The sequence below is a fragment of the Pholcus phalangioides genome, unplaced genomic scaffold (assembly GCF_987345545.1).
Source record: "Pholcus phalangioides strain wild (caught in Gottingen) unplaced genomic scaffold, Ppha-v1.0 ptg000009l_1, whole genome shotgun sequence".
NCBI lineage: Eukaryota > Metazoa > Arthropoda > Arachnida > Araneae > Pholcidae > Pholcus > Pholcus phalangioides.
In genome coordinates, this window is record NW_028301602.1 from 35158686 (window position 1) to 35177062 (window position 18377).

At 38.2% G+C, this 18377-nt stretch overlaps 1 protein-coding gene across 1 annotated transcript; it reads left to right on the forward strand.

Moving 5' to 3' along the window:
- Nucleotides 1-316: 316 nt before the first annotated feature.
- Nucleotides 317-18159, forward strand: LOC149082970 (CB1 cannabinoid receptor-interacting protein 1-like). Its single transcript, XM_089236018.1, has 4 exons — nt 317-514; nt 4320-4417; nt 12940-13090; nt 17900-18159. Exons 1-4 carry the CDS (start codon nt 437-439, stop codon nt 18062-18064), a joined length of 492 nt encoding a protein of 163 aa, XP_089092144.1. The 5' UTR covers nt 317-436; the 3' UTR covers nt 18065-18159.
- Nucleotides 18160-18377: the final 218 nt, after the last annotated feature.

Below are 18377 nucleotides of genomic sequence, written 5' to 3' on the forward strand. Positions count from 1 at the left end.
CTAAAATTAAGAGCACAATTTTCACCATTTATTTTTACTGACCATATTTTGCAAATAAACATACCGGGAAATTGGATATCAAAATACGGGATATCGCCAACTCGCCAAAAGAACTTGATAAACATTGAAAAACTTGCAGAAAATTCGACCACCACCTCCCCCCACCCGAAAAAAAACCGGGAGGTTAAAAAGAAAAAACCCATCATCATCATCATCATCAGCAAGGGATGTGACAAGCGGGGCGGAGCAAGCAGCCGAAAAATACACTCCCCCTGTTGATGTCTTCATCCAGTGTCGTCCCTTGGTGTGTGTCGTCCCGTAATCTTGTCATTGAAGAGGGAGTTCCTGCTTAGTTTGAACGTGATGTCCGACGTGATGGGCCGCGGGTCTGCGATTCTCTACCTCTAATCGTCAAAATAGACTACGGGGTGCCACTATGGATGATAGAGAGAAATTCCTCTTGACCATGACGATCAAAAAGGATGAAGCGGAGCACGGCGTAGTCTATTACAAGGCAAGTAAATGACCATCGTTAATTATTATTTGTGTTTTGATTTCACTTTCGACATAATTGATATTTGTTTTCAATTAATTAATTGGAACACGGTATTCTTGGCAGTGACCCAAATCTTGACGCCGGGAGGGGGGAGGGGTTCGTAGGCCGTGATATTTAGCGGGGAGCCTCCTCTATTAAAATCTATAGGGCGAAATATAGATCACACCTGATCCTTCTCCCACAGAGCCGTCTTAAGGCATGGGCCCACCCGGGCCTCACAAAAATGAAATCTGGTTGAAATTTTCAAGAATTTGCCTGGTCTGGCCTCAGAAAAATAACTTGGCCCGGGGGGGCCCACGATGCTCTGAAGACGGCCCTGTTCTCCCATCGCCATAAAATGAGGGAAAAATTGATCTGCCCCATAAAATGTAGGGCTATTCAACACCCTGGATCAGCGCCTGCTTTAGTTTTATTTGCAGCTGAAGATTTTGCTCCACTCTATGTTCGAATATGTTTGCATCTGTCACATTCAAAGCTGGATAAATCTGCCTCAACTTTATTCGCAGCTGGAAATGCCGCCCGTGCTTCATTCTAGGCTGAAGATGCTTGCTTCTATTTCAATCGCTGCTGACGATAATCATTCTTCCACCTGATTTGTAGCTGGAAATATAACTTTGGCTTTATTTGCAGCTGAATGTGTCTTGGGTCCATTTGTAGCTGAAAAATGTCTGAATAAAGCATATAAGCAGCTGAAAATATATGTCCAGGTTTTATTTGCATCTGAAGATGTCTGCCTCAGCACAAGCGTGGATGCAGAAGGGGCAGGGCGATGGGAGGAATTACTCCTCTCAAGAGCCAAAAAAAAAAAAAGAATAAAATTTATTTATCCCGTTAAATATGGCATGGTTCAGTGAACCTAAACAGGAAATTGTCCCTCCCAACACATCACCCCCTAGATCAGTGGTTCTCAACCAGTGCTCTGCGGACGGAACATTTGGGGCTCCGTGTGAACTCTCCAGGGGCTTCGCGGCCGCTTAAGGAAAATATAAAAAAATTGTAAATTTGGAAAAAAAAAATGTTTTTGAATAATAAAAGCAAATCAGTAACTTTGATGGAGAAATAATAAATATTCCTACAGGGCTCCGCCATAGACATTATGTACTAGAAAGGGCTCTGCAAGCCAAAAAAAGGTTGAGAACCGCTGCTCTAGATCCACGCCTTTCTGTTTGCAGAGCCATTGTAAGAACATCCTGCAGCGCCCCCCCCCCCTCCCGGCTACATTATTTTTCTGAGGTTCCCATCCTTACCTGGCAAGAAATGTTGTCTTTTGACAATTTTAATTATATCTCACTTTCATGATCCCCTTCTGCACTCCTGCCTGGGAGAGGTCCATGTGTTAAGATGGCTCCTGCCATTCACACAAGATCTCTGTCAGCCTCTTCCTGTATGGGGAGGGCAGTAGGTTCTTGCGCAGATTAAGAGTTTTATTGCTTACAGTATAACATTGGTTTGAAATCATCTGCTGAAGCTGATTTTTTGTGTTTTAGCAACTTCGCTGCACTAGTGTGAGCAGGCACAGATCCTGGACGATGTGTTGGGAGGGGCAAATTGGGTAAAAGTTCTTTGGACATTTCTGTATGTTATGGGACAGATAAATTTTCCCATATTATCCGTCTCTTGGGAGGTGGCGATAGATTGCCCTCCGGATCCATGCTTGAGTGAAGGCAGGCATCTTCAGCTGTGAATGGAGCGGGTGCAGATCTCTTCAACTGCTAATGAAGCTGAGACATATATCTTCAGCCACTAATAAAGCTGAGGCTGATTTATTCAGCTGCAAATGAAGCTGAGGTACACATATTCAGCTGCAAATGAAGTGGAAGTTGATATCTCCAGCTGTGAATGGGGCAAATCCAGGGCGATGTGTCTGAGAGGCGATTTATTGCATTGGGTCATCCCTCATTTTGCAGGACAGACAAATTTCCCCCATATTCTGTTCTTGGGAGGGGCGATCACTAATCGATCTTTAGTTTTAAATGTATGAGTGGCCGTAATGCATTTATATTGCAAGAGTTATGCATGCTTGATATTCAAGAAGTGTTGCCGTCTGTATTCTATATTTTGAAGTGAAAATGCTGAATGCCTGAATTTTTATATTATGTAAGCATAATCTTGAAGGTCTGCTTGCTCTCTATGGAGAGATGTTTTCAATTTTTTGACTGTATCACACCCGTTCCTCAAAGTTGAAAAAAACTACAGCGAACCAATCTCGCACACTTACCTTGGGTAGGTAAAGAACACAACAGCAAGGAATTCCCCCCCCCCCCACAATAACGATATATTGAGGTTGTGATTGGGGGGGGGGTGTCAGAAGTGTTTCAAACTTGTGGGTGCTCGTCTTGAGCTTTATGTATGAAATTGTGATTCCTGAATCAACTCTGTGGTGCTTGGATACAATTTACAATTATCGTGGATGCTAGAGCACCCATAGAACTCCCGCTTTGATGCCATTTGTTGCGATCAGTTTGGAGCAGTAGTTCTTGAATTGTTGCTTCGTTGCCTTAGACAACACCTAGCCCCAGAATAATCTAACAAACTAAACATGTACGCATTAATATCAACAGTTCACTAGCAGGGACGTAGCCAGAAATTTCGTTCGGGGGAGGGGGGACCAAAGTTGTAGAACAATAGATTTGGCTGTCTTTTTCCCTTTTTTCTATGATTTTCTCAGATTTTGGGGGTGGGGGGGGGAGACAAGACCCCAAAATCCCCCTGCTACGCCCTTGGTTCACTGCGATGCCCCTAAGAGCCCCATACATCTATTTTATTTACCAGATCACTATAGATTTAATAGCGCAAACTCTCTGGCAGTGATTGGAAAATGCTGGCTCGTGTCTATCTGTGCAAGGACAAAAAAACGGCCTGGAAACCACTTTCTGCTGCTCTACAGTGATTTGGGTACTGCTGAACATCATCATAAGGAAAAATTCACTCTCAGAGAGAACTGGAGAAACCGCGAGACACCCAGACTCTGTCGCATGAAGCAACGTAAGCACTTCGGACTCTCAAAGAAAAGAAGCCATGACCAGCCGTAAAATAACTAATTGAGAAGAAGTGGCCAGAGCCGGGGATGCCAAAATGATCGATGATGAAATGATCCAAAGGGATGCCCAGGTTGGGCAAAATCCCACATGGGTGCTTGAACATCCATGTGGGATTTTGCCCAACGTGAAAAAACCCACCAAAACTATACCTTAAAACTGCACTAATTTGCAAACATTATGCTTTCTAATGGTGTTATTGCATTGTCATACACTATCTAAAGAGAAATACATTAATAAATCTATGTATTTAATGCAATTTCGATTCTAGGGGAGTAGAGGGGAAAAACCCTTGAAAAAAACCTATTTATCGTAATAAGATGTAAAATGATTTTGCCCCCCCCCCCAGAATTTTCTGTAATGCATCACTACTGATATAGTAATTACATAAATAATTGCCATATATTACTAGGTCTATTAAATTTATATAGGCCCATAACTTGCTTTCCTTGTGCGCCAGTATCATAAAGCCGTAAAAAAACCCCAAAAAACTGGGTTTTTGTCAACCCTGCAAGTGCCCGTAGTATTTTGTGACACTTGTCATATTCCCCAGAATTTATACAGAAATCATATTATTCCATGTAAGACTCAAGCAGCCGGGCCTATTCCAGATGCTCCCAAATATTTACCTCATGTTATTTAAAATACTTAATAATGATTATTATTCATGGTTTATGTATTTTTCCAAAGTATCTTCAGTTTCTTTTTCTTTTATCTCTTTACAGCAAGATGGCCAAAGATTTGATTGCATGTGCACTCTGAAGCTCTGCGTAGAAACACATTACAACTTCACTTTGACGTTTCGCCCGCCGAAAATTCTCGAGTAAAGTATATCTTACAAAAAAAAACTTTTTAGAAATATTCTCAGTGAAATTTTGAGGTACTTTAAGAATGCCTTTTATTAGAACATTCACAGAATGGCAATATCACTCAGGATTTGGAAATATTTTGATATGCAGACAGACAGACATGACCGCTGACCGCCCAGAGAGACCATCTTGGGATGGTTTGCGCTCTTTCCCAAAAGGATAGACGGTCTCGGAGAGATTTAGATATGCAGTGTTAATTCTGTATTAGAAAACCTATAAGAATGGATCAAATGAAAATATAACATTCGTTATTATTTGATTTGTTTTTGTGTGGGGGGCGAAGAAACTTTGTGTAAATTAGAGCGGCAGGTAAGGAAGGCAAACCCAACTGCAGAACAGACTTGCCCAGGGTAGTTGTGTGGAATCACATGATTATGTGCTGTTGGTGGGCTGACAGTATCTTCCAACAAAGAATTGGTTGTTTTTTTCATCTGTGTCTGTGGAATTGGGTGGAATTTTCAAGTAAAGAGCAACAGGGTGTTATTTGTTTTTTAGTGGTAAAAAGAGTTTGCGAAGAGCATTGGCAAACAAAGGCAGTGTATGGTGAATATGGTGCGCTATCATTGACTCATGCAGGATTTAGATATTTTTATGATTTGTCAAAATATCAATTTGTAAAAATATCTAGATACCAGAACACTTTTTTTAAGCATCAAAAATTTTTTCCATGGAAAGACGTGCGAAAAATAATATTTTTTCAACTTTTCTGGGGCATAGTGACTGATTTTGGTATTGTTAGACAGACAAGCTGATAAAAGGTTCTTTTTATTAGACCAGCTGCTGGTTTTTATTGCCTTCAGATTCCAATTTAGTAATTGCTGATAGAAAATTTCAGTCAACAGTACCAATTTCTTAGTCGCCATGGCGGCCTGATGCCTGGAATTTGTCAACCACCTGGTTTAATATATTCCATATATAATGAAAACTCTTGTATAACAGTACTTCTCACCCATTCGTTGAATATCAACTGAATTGAACCATTGGAAAAATAGATTAAGATTATGTGACATATTGATTTTTCTTTCAAAAGAAGCTCTGTGATAATTAATGTGATAAGCAAAATAAGCATGTGCTTAGGACATCAGGAGGAAAGGGGCACCATTAAAAATGATCAGGCTATATTTTTTCAATGCACATTTCCCCCCCCAACATCAACCATCCAGTAGAAAAACCCAAAATTTTGAACAGTTGAAAATCTTTATCAAAAGGTTGGTCAGGGCTCAAGAGAGGGTAGGGGACGTACTCAGAGCGTTGGACCAGTAAGGGTGGTAAGTTTACTCTATTTCTGTTAAAAATTACGGGGAAGGGGGATGCTTAAATAGATAGACCCCCAGCCAATTGTCTAAGTAAATTGTCGTTTCTAGTTACATTATTAAGGATGACACAAAAGCATAGAAATCAAGTAATTGTGAACAAGAACTCAGTAATGCTCAGTTTTTGGATTGAGATTTCGCTCAGTTTCCATAAATTAAGCCCAGAACCATCTCTACAGCATTATAGGCCCCCGGGCGAAACAAATTTTTCTGAGCCCCACCCCCCTACCTTTCTACCAATTCGCATAATTGCTCTCCAATATTTTAACCAGATGAAATTGTCATAAGGCTTCTATGGCACTTTCTGGCCCTTAGCATCATAGGGAAGAATGATTTTTTTGAATCCCCAAAAAATATCTGCTTATCATTTTACATATGAAAAATGATAATCAAACTGATAATGGCTCCTCGAAAATTTTAAACACAACTAATTGTCATGAAACCCAGGACCATGCAATAAATGGGATGGGGGGGCAACAAAATCATTTGAGTGCTCAGGGCCTTCATATGAGTTGATCTGGCCGTAAACCCAGGGCTTGACAAATTGAACTATATATACAGGGTGATTAGGGGCCATTCAAGTATTACATAAGCAAATTTTTAGCCATTTTTGACCCCCTCCCCCTTGTCAGCAAAATTTCGTCATCAGCGGTGCCCCTCTAGATCAGAGACGTACATGGGGATCATAGCATCAGGCCCCCCCCCCCCCCCGGTGATCAAAAATTTATTTTTTTAATGCAAAAAATAATTTTTTTAAATTGGAATTTCGGAAGAAAATACCTTTATATGTTATTATAATCAATTTCTGTTCATTTCATTGTTATTTGAAGGCTATGAACTCAAAATTGATCTTTAATAAATTCATTGTGACTCACCCTCTAAGCCATATTAATGATGAATCACATAAAGGCCCTTGGCCCACGGACCAAATATGGCCCTGGGGGTTATCTAATGTGGCCTGCCCTCCTCAAACATAATTTTGTAAAATGAACTAAGTGCCACATTTACAGATCGCTTAAGTGCCCCGTGGTACAATTCCAGAGCATTTAAGCATCCTGTGGTACATTTTAGATCACCAAATGACCCGGGACAGTTCCAGAACACTTTAGCGATTCGTGACACATTCAGGGGTGGGAACTCTGCGCCAATTGCGCCGCACTGCGCCAAAACTAATATCTTGCACCATCCTGCTCCAATAGCGTATTTTCGCATTTTTCTGCGCCAAATTGCCCGGAATTTCGGAAAGGACGCCAAAAGTTTTTTTGTTCCTGCTAGCCACGAAACGTTTCTTTTCGAAAAGAGCGTGTTTTATTCCACTATACTTGAACCATCGGCCCCTGATCAGGCTTTCCATTGCGAAATCCCGATATTGTCCATGATCGTGGAACTGAAGATGGTTTGCAATGCCTTTCAGCTTTAAAGTGCAAATTCGAGTGTTTCCGTTTAAAAAAAAAGTCGTCACTGGAAGCAGCAGAAATTACTGTAGTCGATTGTCATTGTGTTAAATCCCGATGTTTCGTGAAAAAAATTGTCATTCCGGGAGTAAAAAGCGCATGTCCGCCGAATTACGAATGTTAGTTTAGAAACTTTGGCGAATAACGAGCGCTAAATCGACAATGTTGCCGAATAACGAGCGCTAAATCGACAATGTTGCCGAATAACGAGGGTTAAATCGCCAATGGTGCCGAATAACGAGCATTAAATCGCCAATCTCGCCAAATAACGAGTGTCAGATCGGCAATCTCGCCAGATAATGAGTGCTGGATCGCCAAACATCGAGTTGATACTTCCGAAATTTTCTCCCATTTTGCAACAATTTCTTTCTAAGTATAAAAAAATTAAAAACTTATAAAAATTTTTTTACCTCATTTGAAGTGCTGCTGTTCAAGGCAGCAAATAGTGCCCTCAGTAAGCAAAAATCATCCTAAATAGACGGGTGCAAAAAAATTTTATGACAGCCGCTCTTTCAAACAAGGTGTCAAAAGCCTAAAACACCAAAAACAAAAATCAAGCTGATGAAGAGATGTTTCATAGCAAAAGACAGTGCAGTTTTATTTTGAAAAGGGTTGTTAACGAAAATATTCTTGTTAATTTTACTGCACTGCTCCAATTTATAAATATCTGCTCTGAATCCCACATTTTGCTGCTCCAAAATTGCTCCAAATCCTGAATTTGCTGCTCCAAAATTGCTCCAAATCCTGAATGTGCTGCTCCAAAACTGCTCCGAATCCTGAATTTTGCTGCTCCGAAATGGACTTAGTCACTTCCCACCCCTGCACATTTGGAGATCCCTTGAGTGACATGTGATATACAAGATATACAGAACACTGGATGTTGTGAAGATATTTATTATTTGAGATATTAATTTTTTTTTTTTTAAGGAAGGAAAAAAACTCATCTCTGGCTCTACCGGGAGTCGAACCCGGGTCTCTCGATTGCCGGACGAGTGCTCTGACCACTAAGCTACAGAGGAGATAGAGATTTTCCTTCGCTAGAGCGTATATGTGGCGAACAGAACTGTGCAATGGACGGTGAACCAATCAGCTAATAGCTCATGGATGACGGGCCACCAGATGGCTATATATATGACATGAATGTCGCTCTCCACTTGTTAATACAAGATATGCGGAAGACTGGATGTTGTGAAGATATTTATTATTTGAGATGTTAATTTTTTTTTTTTTTTAAATTAACATCTCAAATAATAAATATCTTCACAATATCCAGTCTTCTGTATATCTTGTATTAACAAGTGGAGAGCGACATTCATGTCATATATATAGCCATCTGGTGGCTCGTCGTCCGTGAGCTATTAGCTGATCGGTTCACCGTCCATTGCACAGTTCCGTTCGCCACATATATGCTCTAGCGAAGGAAAATCTCTATCTCCTCTGTAGCTTAGTGGTCAGAGCACTCGTCCGGCAATCGAGAGACCCGGGTTCGACTCCCGGTAGAGCCAGAGATGAGTTTTTCCTTCCTTAAAAAAAAAAAATTAATATCTCAAATAATAAATATCTTCACAACATCCAGTCTTCTGTATATCTTGTATATCACATGTCACTCAAGGGATCTTCCGTCAGCAAATCAGAAACCCCCTCCCACATCGATGCTGACGTAATACTTGAATGGCCCCTTAAACTTGATTCTCCCTTGTAGCATTTTACTTGTGGACTAATCTTAGAAGCATACTGTCAATTAGAAAAGGTACCCCAAATAACAGTTGAACTCAGATTACTCATTCATATCACCAGGGGTTGTATAGTTATTAAAATAAAGAAATTAACTTATTATACTTTTTATTCCCTTGTGCCCAAAAATCCAATTAGAAAGTTGTTTCCCTGTCAGAGGCCAACAAAAGAAATTACGTGTAATATTTGCTGAGGTTTCCCGCAGTTTTCTTCAAGCAGAATTGAAAAAGCTTCAAGTGCATATATGCATAGTTACAATGCTACCTCTAGTTTCATATTGTAAAACAGTCACGCTTGCATGTGTGCTGATTTTTCGAGTGAGGCACACTGACCAGAGACTCCAGGGGAGAATATTACCCAGAATTAAGCAGCACTTGTGTAGACCAAAATATAAAACCATTAGCTCATTTGTGGTGATGAAGTTCCACTGTATCTGAGAACAGTGTAACGTTATTTGGATAATTTTTCTAACTGGAAGTACGCTTTAGAATCAACGGTTTACTAGTAAAATGTGACGAGGGGAATCAAGTAATTACCCCGTATAGATATATCAATTATGTACTGGTCAGATTTCTTTGGAGACAAGTATGGCATTTCTCATGAAAAACTGTTTCAAATGGGGCCCAACCTCCACCCCGAGGGATCAAATGTGGCTCGCATAGTAGGGAGCAAAACATGCTCGTAAAAGGAAGTATCAATCTGAGTGTCTAGTCTGCAGACTAAAATGGTTGTGCACTCCTAGTCTTTTGAATCTGATTTTTAGTTAGAGCAATGGTCCAAAATGGGTCAAATATTTTTCAGCATTTTGAACATTTTTGTAACATGCCATTTCAGGGTTCCCAGCAACCTGGAAAGTCAGGGAGAATCAGGGAAAGTCAGGGAATCGGAAAACGGTCAGGGAAAGTCAGGGAAAATATGAAATATTTGTCAAAAGTCAGGGAAAATTCTAAATACTTGGGAAAAGTCAGGGGAAATTTGAAGGGGAAAAAATCAGAGGATAAATCTACGTTCAAATGGTTTACCTTCACTTTTTTCCATGGAAGATTATTTTTCAGATCCCCCAGGGAGAGGAAAAAAAATCCTTATCAGCATTTTCCTCCAGATCCCCTACTGAGAGAAATGTCTTATCAGTTTAAGAGTGGGATTTTACAATGTTGGCCAAGAAACAATCTGCCCTCTGAGTAAATAGATGAAGGGATCTAAAGTGGAGAGACCCTCCTTTCCATTGTTGAAAGCAAAGCCAATATATCAGTGCTTAACTTCTTTTCTATTTCTTCTGAAAAAAACATTTTATTTTCTTGTTTTTTTTCCTGCCTGTGGGTAGAGAACCTTTAGGCCCATTTCACACTGAGTGGACGTGGGTCCAGATCCCAGATTCGCATGCCCTTTCACACGAGCACTAAAGTTCTAAAAAATCTTTAGTTTGAAATTTGTGCATAAAAACTTTTTTTCCCCAATTTTTGTAATTATTTTTCTCCTTCACCCCTGATTCAGTGCTCATAGGCAGCCTAGAGCTATTCTTTGGTTTAATCTAGAGCCCCATAGAATAATCTTAATAGTTTAACCTTAACATAAAGATGCCTTTTCAGTTTGATCGTCACAATTAGTCAATGGGAGAACATATCTCAAAATATTTTCAAAAGGTTTTGAAAAAAAATCTAAGATCTGTCTTTTTAGAAAATATGAAATAAAATTCCAAAAACACATCCAATGATGTTCCAAAAAAGAAAAAATCAGGAGATATCAAAAGACTTTGCAAGTAGAAAAAGGGGGAGGGGTGAAGACTTTCAAAATGTCTGTGCTTAGAAATATTCACATCACAATTCTGTGTTAAGCCCGGATTACACTATAAAAATTTTATTCTTTTACAAATGCAACCAATAAGCTGATTGGTTGCATTTTCTCGAATGTAACCGATAAATTTATTGGTTGCTTTTTTTCAAGTTTTATAAAATAACTTTCATAAAACTTTTAGAGTGAAATCCCATCCTTAGATTAGTCACTTTTTTTTTTAAGTTTATAGACTCAATATCATGTAACGTATATATGTAGGTATTGGGGGTGGGACACACACACCAAAACTATTCAAGTGCTTAGGGCTTTCAAACATGTTAATCCAGCCCTGAGTGAACGCCGTACATGGATAACGTTGTTTAATAAAAGTATTTAGTTTTAAAAATAAATAAATATTTAAAACAATTTTAAATATTTATATTTTAAAAATAAATAAATATTTAAAACAATTTTAAATATTTATATTTTTAAAATAATTTTAAAAATTTAAAAAGAAAAAATTTAAAATTTGTAATTAAATTTAAAAGTTATTAAAGTTCAGTTGTTGGCAGGTTTTATTATATAAAATTGTAAAGTATGGACAAAAGGCAGTTAAAGTTGCTATATCTCCTTTATCTCAGAAGGAAATGGAGGGATAGACATATATGTGGGTACATCCTATTGATGCACAGGGACCTTCATATGGTGTTTTTATATTTATGTCAAATAATTAAAAAAATCCATGCGAAATCATCTTGAAAAAGTAGCCAAAGATGTGGACTAATTTGACCCGCATCCGCGTCGTGTGAATAGCTCCAAATAACCTAATGTACGATACTTGTATGTGTGGATGTGGAGCCCGCACGTAGGTTTTGACACATGCGGATGCCATCCGAACCCACATGAACACTTCAAAGGTGAGGGTGCATTCCACATCGTCTGAAATGCTCTGTATATACCAATTGTTAAAACTTCTTCCAGACCTGCGTCCACATCCGCTCCGTGTAAAAGGGCCCTTAACCTTTATATGTTGAAGAATGATTTGAATTCAGTCAGTTATCTCTGTGAAATTTCCAAGGAAACTAGTGTTGTGTACAAGATCATATACACTGTTTGATTTTGGAAGGAGTGGTGGTGGCGGCAAAATATTAGCATCTGTCTGTAATGTGCTTTTCAATGGTGTATTACTGTGAAATGATATACAGTTGCCCCACCCCGTATTCGTGGTTCCCGTATTTGTGGTTTTTTTCCCTTTATTGGATTTTTTCCTCAGCAATCGTCATTTACATGTTTTGTTTACAAAATTTGAGTTGTGCCTGTTTAGGATGGCTCATTTGTCTAGTGCTACTGATAATGCTCCGAAAATACAAAAAAAAAAAAAAAAAAAATTATATATGTATTGACTATGCTTGGCAAAAGTAAGCCAGTTGCTGCTGTGGCTCACCACCAGATGATTTTCATGATATAGATCCCCTCTATATTACGTTCTTCACATGTAGAAAGATTGGTAGAGAAAGTCTTGTCAACATACTCCAACATACTTGATGATATGAAGAAGAAACGGCAAACAGAAATTACAATGTTCTTTCAAAAAACATCACCAACAATCAATCACTGCACCCTTGTTTATATTTCCTTATAATTTTGCGTTACCGTGCTCTTCTCATGATGTTCAATAAACAAGATAAACAAAAAATCTATGGTTTCAGTTATTTGCAATTTCCCATATTTTCCCCACCCCCAGAATGTAACCCCCACAAATACGGGGGAGGGGGGTCGACTATAATTTAGAGCATAGTTTCCTAATCTTTTTTGGCCCATCACCACCCTTCAGAAATTTTTTTCACCCATCGCCCCCAACACAATCTAACCCATAGGATCCTATATTACACCTGTAGCTTCTACCGCCCCCTGGGACATTCCATCGCCCACGTTGGGAATCACTGATTTACTGATATTAGATGGTTTAGAATTATATATGCGTGTGACAGAGTACGTGCATTTGGTCAGGGAAATTTTTGAATTTGGTCAGGGAGAGTCAGGGAAAGTCAGGGAAATGATCAAGTGGATTTTGCTGGGAACCCTGCATTTGTCATTCTGGTGACGCCAGTTTTCTTTCCCTCATCAAAACAATCTAAGGCATGACTATAGTTATGATGACAACAATATATCATGTGTTGACATTTCTTTTGTTCTTTATAGATCAGCCTCTATCAAAGGAACATCAGTTCCGGTGAATGCAGTTGATACAAACAAAGATGCTAATTCTTCAGTGTATACATTAGAATGGTTTTCTACTGGTGTATGCATCACGAAGTCCAGCCTGCGTGAAGCAGTCCCTTTGGTGTTAACTGTAAGTTCTTTAAATGACTTGTGATGTTACCATAAATCGTCAACCGCTTATTACCATTGATAAAAATGACATTGAAAGACTGATCAGTGCTGTCTTAACACATGGGCCAACTTGGGCATGGCCTGGAGCCCTCAAGAAAAGAGGGGTGGGAGCTCAGAACAACGAGAAGCAGTTGAATTCTTTGAGAATTTTCCAGGTAGGGCCTCAGAAAAATTGCTTGGCCCAGAGCGCCTGATGTTCTTAAGACAACCCTGGACACACCCCCACTTCACATTTCTCAGAGAGATATCGAAGTGTTCCTGAAGGATGGATGTGTCAGAATATTGTATTAAATAAGTATCATAGAACCGCTTCTGACAAAGGTAACAAAAGTAAATTGATTAGTGGCTTCAAAAATCATCCATATTACAATATCATGAACTTTGCCTAAAATTTAGATTTATATTTCAATCTGGCCCAATAACAATGATTGCTCTAGAAATCTCGCATACAACACTTGGAGATCATCCCTCGACACCGGGAGCATCTCTGAGGCTCAGTGAGTGTCCGGTGTTCAACGGTAACCTAGGACGATGACATTCCACTCATGGTTACATAGCCTGTCCAGGTTCTTGCATTGCAGCTTACATTGTTGTGGTGTAACCTCCCTTGGGAATTACATGCCCAGTTCGAAATATCCTTAGTTAAAGCAGACAACAAGAAGGAAATACAAACAAGTTTTTGTTCACCTCAATTACTTTATTTCATTACATATTTTTCGATATTACATTTACAATTTAAACTTTTAGTTAATTTTGATTCAAGACAAATTAATTTCATTGAGATCTTCGTTCAAAGATATAGTTCAGTTAAACTGTTATCTCACCTGTGATAGTCCATTATCAGCTGAGAACTCAATCTTCTTTTGAGATCCCAGAAGGTAAGTTCAGGAAAAAAAACACAGCACAAGTCCAACCAAGATGAAGGAATGAAGCAAGGAACAGAGTCCAGAAGTTTGGGTTATTGGCAATCTGTCCCCTCTAGAAGAACTTCAAATGATTGATGACCTGCATGATGATCAAACTACCACAGATGTTGTTGGTAGGTGGGGAAGAACTGGGCGTCACATTAGCAGTCAGTAGGCAAAATACACTGAAACCTCTTGGGGGTGTTTCACCATTTGAAAGTTTATGAGCTGCAGCCGTTTATCAGAGCTGAACTGCAAAACTTAGATTTTTCTTTAGAAAAATTGAAATTTGGTTGAGATCACTTCAATCGGACCAGCCGAGAACAACAGAGTAGGTTATTTAGTTCACAACATTTTTTTAGAAGTTAGCTTATGACCTAAGTCTAGAACAATAAAACTACCTAAGCTGTAGAGTAAGTAGTAGTTGTGAGAAAAAAGCGATCGCGACAGCACACACTCAGTATTTAATGGGAAATTCTCCTGGCCGCACATTCCGAACAAGCCAGCAGGCTTCAAGGTCAAATAATTTACATAATTTTTTGAATTATCAAAAATATCACGATCTGAAATTGGTAATGGTGATCGCCAGTTGATGGCGTGTAATCAATCGGACCAATCCTGAGAGACACAAAAGCAGTAAATGTTATTGTTACAGAAAAGTTATTAATTTAGGACCACCTCCGCCAGGGTCTAGGGATATGTTACAGCGGTAACTGGACGTCTAGCCGCCATGGGGTTTGTCCTCATTCAGATGAAATGTCTTCATTTACAGAGGCATCTACAATGAGTAGATCAGCTACTTTAGCATTGGAAAATCTAGAATCGCAGTGCCATAATCTGGTGTCATGGTGGCCATTGTGAATAAAAATCAAAATTGTATGCTGATTGCGTTCCTGCAGAAATAGATGTAATTACTAGATAATCTTGCTAACAGTAGTTAAATTGTCTCAAATTCAAGGATGTTCAAGCCCAATATATGCATATAATTAGCAACTGATAGATCATTGCATTCTTGTGTGGCTATAGTTACAAACGTTCAATCAGTTTCAGCCATGAAAGCGACACTAGAATTATGCCATTGTTATGCCCGTGCGGCCTCAAATTATAAGTATGTGCAGTAGTGGATCTTAAAAGCTGCTGTGGTGATCGAGTGGTCATAGTGACGAACTCGCATCTTGTTCAAACCCCACCGTCGCCACAGTGGTGGTTGGCTGAAGTGGGTTTTCTGTGGCTCCCAAGTTTTAGGCACAAAATGTGAGCTGATCTCCCTGTTAAAAAGTTTCGCTGCAGAGAGCAACAGGCCTACAACGGTATACTTTTCAATCATTACACTTCATGCATAGTCAGAAAAATTGATGGCAGTACTACACATAACAAACATTACACAGAAACAAACTTCACGGAAGGTTCACTACATGCACACACACACACATTCCAACATGTGCCAATTTTTTAGAAGTTCCGCAAAGGAATGTGGATATCTGGTTTAGTAGTAGATTTTAAACCGTGACAGAACAGTGTATAATCAGCATTTGTAAGTTTATTTGTCGTTGGCCACCATTTTTAGCATGCCGCAGATGTAAGTTACTCTCCGGGTAATGCAGCAGTTTCATCACAAATTGAGTGGTCTTTGCAGAACCCTTTCCTTCTAAATATACAGTTTATCTGCGGGCATATCATCAAAATAGAACTTCGCAGTGAGTGAGCATCGAGAAGCATGGTGCTACAACGACCCATATGTGCCGCAGATGGGTCGAGATAAAAATGACAGTTTTTTATTTGATTCTTAATGCAAGATAGAATAATGCATTATATACGTAGGATAAATAAGCTAATATGAATATATAATGATTATGTGCAGGGCTTAGCAAATCTCAGACACTAGGCCCCTGGTACTGACACCCAAGTTTTTAAATCAACACCCATGATAACTGATAAACTAAGTCAGGACAGCGCAAAATTATATCAGCATGTCCGCAAGCCTGGGAAAGGGTCCCTAAGTCCAGGACAAGTCATTAATACAATATTTTGAATTAATTTTGTCAGAAAGAAATGCTTGGTATCTATTTTTTTTTCTCAGTGTGTGCAACCCTGAATATGTGCAAGGTGTAGGGCTGGATAAATCGCCAAAAATAATACAGATTTATAATGATACTTCAGAATCTATATTGTATATATGGGTCATTCCCAAAAAAGTGTATAAACTGTTTCTCTCAGAGACTTTATAATTTTTTTACAGAATTTCAGAGCACAATGATAGTAATTTAAACTTTTTTCTCATTTTTAATTCAATTCTCTGTCATATGGCATTTCTTAATTTGTTTCAAATGGTATCTAATTTTTTTTAATCATTGTTTGTAGCAAAACCTCAAAATATGGCTGTCCCAATTTGAAAAAAAAAGTTAACCAAAGAAACTTGTACAAATCCATAATTTTTTTTCAAAAAATTGGGAATCACGTTTATATATGTGACATAGAGGAATAAAACTAACAATAAAATTTTGAAAAAAAAAATTTTTCTTATGAAAAACTGTTTTTTCGCTCGTGTTCTGAAATTTTTCCCATTTTAAAACGTCCACTCTGTTAATTTACTTGTGTTATGAAAGGAGGTATGGTACCTAAGGTTGGCCTCATGTTACATGCAAACCTATATACATCTAGGGTGTCCTACCTATATGATTTCAAACAAACATACTACTAAACCAGACATGCACCTCATCCATATTCCTCTGCGGAACTTCTAACAAATTGGTACCTGTTGTAATGTGTGTGCGTATAGTGAACCTTCCGTGAAGTTTGTTTCTGTATAATGTTTGTTACGTGTAGTGCTGTCATCTGCCATTAATTTCTCCAACTATGCATGAAGTGTAATGATTGAATAGTATACCGTTGTGGGCCTGTATACCATTCAAACAAACATGCAGTCAATCCTCAGTATTCAGGGATTTCATATTCACAGTTTCTTTTTCAGTTTTCTGGAAAACTGTTACAGTGCCAATTCTTGTATCAGAACAAAATATAAACTGTACTTGTCAATTTAAATGTTAAAAAACCCCTCTTTAAGGCTCTTTTAGTGCTTCTAGAAATTTTTTTAAACGACTTGTTTAAATGTTTTTGAAAGTGAAAAACTTCAAAGGAAAATTCAAAATATTGACAATGGTTAGCCTCATTACTGTGGTTTCCCCATTATTATGTCATCAATGAATCTACAATCAGATACAATATTATCAAGGAAAAATCACTTGAAATTCTATCGGCCGTTGCTGAAGCTTCACCTGCTACTATATAGCTCTTCATCAGACAGCTGTCATGCAGAAAGTGCTGTGTTCGAATGCCTAAGAAACAAAACTCTTTATAGTTTGTGTTATTCGTGGTGACCTACGGAACATAACCCATGAATACCAAGGGACGACTGTAATTGAAATATTTAATAATTACTTAGATACCCCATTTTTGTTTGATTGCAAGAGTTTTTGTCACCAAAAAAAAGAGGGATCAAAAGATTTGCTAACTTTTTCTTTTCACCTTAAATGATAAACTTTGTTTTAAAGTGCAATCATTGGTATTTAGAGCATGGCCCAAAAAACTCAAAAGGTTATTATCATCTTAAATATCATCTTAGTATCATAATCACAGACATCAAACATCATAATCATTAAACATCATCTTAGTATATACCAATAGTGTGACAACTCCTGCTCCAAATCAGTGTTTATACAGTATACTATTCACTGTTTTTAAATGAAATTACATATGATATTGATTATGCCACTATATTTGTTATAATTATCAAACATAGTGGAAAAACTGTACCTGAAATACTGTTATTTTTCTCATCTATGTAATTGTCTTTACTGTTTCAGATTAGAAACGTTGGTGTGTTATCTATAGCATTGCAGATCAAGTTCTATAAAGCAGAAGATAAGGGTCATTCAACATGGGGCAATGCTTTACATCATATAGACTTTGAATGTTCCCAGAAGTCAGACCAGGCATTCGTAGATATAGACAAAGAAGTCTATAGATAGTTTTTTGTTGTTGGAAATTTGATATTCAAATTAGATTTTTGGTGCTTAGCTCTTTCAAATGTGTGTGACAGTTGTGGTTTGTAACACTCTTTGGATAGTTGCACTATAGAAATATTTAAAATAATTTTTTTTGCACCAAAAGAAGAGTTTAAAAAAAATGACACGATAGTTTTTGATCAATGTTTGTATTTTTGAATAGCTGTCTGTTTTTCTCAGATTTTTCAGAATGTCCCAGTCTTTGTGTAAAACTTTTCTACAAGGCAATTGTGTTTTTTGCCTAGATGTCCATGACATTTTTTGAATGTTGTTTTTT